The sequence below is a fragment of the Sinocyclocheilus rhinocerous genome, unplaced genomic scaffold (assembly GCF_001515625.1).
Source record: "Sinocyclocheilus rhinocerous isolate Xijiao unplaced genomic scaffold, SAMN03320098_v1.1 scaffold2782, whole genome shotgun sequence".
NCBI lineage: Eukaryota > Metazoa > Chordata > Actinopteri > Cypriniformes > Cyprinidae > Sinocyclocheilus > Sinocyclocheilus rhinocerous.
This window is the reverse complement of record NW_015631009.1, coordinates 191,535-194,862: the sequence shown is the minus strand read 5'-3', so window position 1 is coordinate 194,862 and position 3,328 is coordinate 191,535. Positions and strand designations below refer to the sequence as shown.

Below are 3,328 nucleotides of genomic sequence, written 5' to 3'. Positions count from 1 at the left end.
TGTTTCCCCAATCATCCCCTGTATTTAAGTCCTAGTCTGTCTCTGTCGGTTCTAGTTATGTTCATGTTTTTCCTGCCATTCCCAGTGTTGGATGTACCCTGTGTTTCTTGGATTAAAGACGGTTTAGTTTATTCCTCGTCTCCATCGTTCCTCGCCATCACAGATTGTGACAATAACATGTTCTGCTAATAAAATCATTTGCAAAGAAAAACAGTGTATAAAACAAATGTAAAATATACCGTTCAAAAGTTTGGTTCAGTAAATTTTTTGAAATAAATACTTTTTAATTTTAGCAAGGATGCAATAAAATACATCAAAATTTATAGTAAATGCATTATAATGTTTCTATTTTAAATTCAAAATTAATTTTTTTTACTTTTAGTATTTCTATAAAAAAAACTTTCACTGTTTCCACAAAATTACGCACAGCAGTTTTCAACATTGATAATGATAAAAAATGTTTCTTGAGTATCAAATCAGCATGTTAGAATGGTTTCTGAAGAATCATGTGACACTGAAGACTGAAATAATGGCTGCTGAAAATTCAGCTTCACAGGAATAAAATTACATTTGAAAATATATTAAAACAGAAAATGGTTATTTTAAATTTTAAAAAATATTTCACAACATTACTATTCGCTTGATCAAATAAATGCAGCCTCAAAAAAGCTCACATCCTTTCAACTTCTCCCCTACAAGGTCCCTCAATGTCTACAATTTAAATTTATTCCTAATTCTAGCCCTAATAAGCCACCAACTGAGAGGTCTAAATCTTCCAGCAAGCAGTTCCCCTGCATCAGAGAACTGGTATTGGTTGTTTTCTTGATTTACAGTTTCCTACTCATCTGTCCTCTAACGCAGCGGCTGCTATTACAATTCCTGTCTGTTCTTCTTCTGTTTCTGCAGCCCTCTGGCCAAAATAATCTGTCTCTGCTTCGGTGGCCTATTACTCATCCTGATCTGCCTCTTCCCAGCTAAACATGAAATGTCAAACCTCAATATTGTCACTTTATAGAGTCTGCTAAAAGTCATGTTTCACTATATTCTCCTCAGCAGTTTTCTTCACCCAGATTGACAAGAGCCAGAAAGTGCATCTCGTTTCAAATGCAGAGCTTTGGTATCAAATCACTGTTGATCTTAACCCATCCATCGTACATTAGCCAGAATAAACAGCCTGGCCCCAACTCAGCACACAGGGCTTTAAAAACATTGCAAAAATTACTCACTTCCATACACACTTCACCCATACATACACACCAGGGAGAAAGTGAGAGAGACAGAAACAAAAGAAAGAAATCTGCACATTAGAAGTGTCTTCTGTATGTTTGCATGTGTGTGTTCGTATGTGCTTGAATGTGTGCACCTGTTAGCTTGCTGTGAAAGCTGGAGCTCTGTTTCCATGTGCTTGATGTCTGTGTTAACGTTGGTTTTGTCCAGCAGCAGAGTCTTTCTCTCCGCCTCCAGCGCACTCACACGAGCCAACAGCTCTTCAACCTCACTATTCTTCAACCTCTCATGATCCTGCAGCTGTCTGAAATGCAAACGCATAGGCGACTGAGTGAAAAGCTTATAGAAAAAAAAACACAAGGTTAAAGCATTCACCTTTATAAATGGAGTAAACAGCATTGCTTTTCCAAGGTTCTTTCAGTAATCGTGGTTTATGTTTGATATGGCATCTTGGAATAAACAGACACCTACAAAAGTGTTCAGTTAAAGATGCATTTTGTGTCTAAAGCAACATAAACTGTCTGTATGTTTGAGTGTGTGTGTGAATGAGTAAGTGTCCTTGTGTGTGATGAGTACATCTGTGCTTTTTTCATTATTCTATATTTTCATTTGTCACCTCACTCACACAGACAGTGTGTAGGGTAAGAATGTGTAGGCTGTTTCTTTCGCAATTCACACTGTCAGGTAAAAAAAAAGAAAGAAAAAAAAAGTGATTTCTTTCTCTCCCTTTATCTTTCTCTAGGTTAGTTCTGAAATTAATGAGACATCCTAGAAAAATTACAACTATTTACAATTTACAACTATTCTGTCTTTTTTATAAAACTTCTGCCTTCCAGACTTAGACTAATCAATAAAGAAGTTAAAAAAAATTTTATTTACTCTTTCCAAGAAAACTCAATCCACAAAAAAAACCTCTCAAACTCAAAATGTCTATTCTATTAGCATGAAATGCATGTTTGGTACCTTTTGAGTTTGTCAGTCACAGCATTATGTTCAGCCAAGCTCAGAGAGTGTTCTAGAGCCAAGCGTATTCTCTGAAACTCTGTCTTCAGGGCATGGTGCTCTTTATGCTCCACCTCTAGCTCTTTTTCCAGAGCCTGTTTCTCTGACTCCAACAACATCAGCTGTTTAGAGACTTTACACACTACACACAAATAAAGAAGTGTTTTAAATTTGTATCTATATGAATAATAAGCATGCAGTATATGTAGAATGAAGACAGTAAGGAACATAGTAAGGATACAGGTATAGAAGATATAGTACATGTAGGAAATCAGGATCTTAAGATTAACCATCTCTAAGAAAGAACAATTCTTATCCTTACTGTGATTCCAGCATTTTAATATTAGTGAGCTGTATTATTTGAATATATTAATTCATAATTTAAATACTTTTAAGTCATCCAGTGGCCCCATTAGAAGTTTTCTAAGGGCTCTAGTTTAGAACACCCATAATACCCTTAACAATAACACCCGTTTTCAGCTAATGAGTGATGAAAACATTAATAATCAATCAAAATCAATCTGACTTGAAATGCTCACTGAGTTGTTGACAGCAAATGTCATCATCTTTTTTTGTCAACACTAATATAGATATTATAGTTATCGTTTTTGATGTGAACAGACCTTTAGTTCATCCCCAAACTCAATCCATTGGTTGACACATTGCAAACAGCATTGTTTTGATGCATTTACATATTTCAGGGGAAATCAATCTACGAAAAGCTTACGAGGCCATTAAGTTGGGGTAGGAGCTTTCATGTTTAAGCTGATACTTATAGCAAAATTAAGAAATATATTATGTCTCTTGAGCTACAAAAAAAGCCAACTTTAGCAATTAAAGGGGTGGTTCATTGCGATTTCACTTTTTTAACATTAGTTAGTGTCTAACATTGCTGTTTGAGCATAAACAATATCTGCAAAGTTACGAAGCTAAAAGTTCAATGCAAACGGAGATATCGTTTTTAAAATTCTGGCAGTTTAATGCCTACAAAAACGGCTGGTAGGGACTACAACAAGTTACTTCCCGGGTTCGTGACATCACAAACCCTGATAAACCCCGCCCTCGGGAAAAGGCAGCAAAGGGGGCGAGGCCATGCTGC

General features: G+C 35.9%; 1 protein-coding gene across 12 annotated transcripts in view; it reads right to left on the bottom strand.

Annotated features, from left to right (window-relative positions):
• LOC107741035 (centrosomal protein of 89 kDa-like) overlaps positions 1-3,328 on the bottom strand; it is a 78,090-nt gene that overhangs the window by 45,490 nt on the left and 29,272 nt on the right. For all 12 annotated transcript variants that reach the window (XR_001640150.1, XR_001640151.1, XM_016553614.1 and 9 more), the window contains 2 exons: positions 2,191-2,371; positions 1,364-1,531 (listed from right to left, as the gene is read on the bottom strand). Coding sequence is in view for 10 of the 12 variants with exons in the window: in XM_016553614.1 (XP_016409100.1) it covers positions 1,364-1,531; positions 2,191-2,371 (349 nt within the window). In the remaining 2 variants the exon portion in view is untranslated. The remainder of the gene's footprint in view (positions 1-1,363; positions 1,532-2,190; positions 2,372-3,328) is intronic.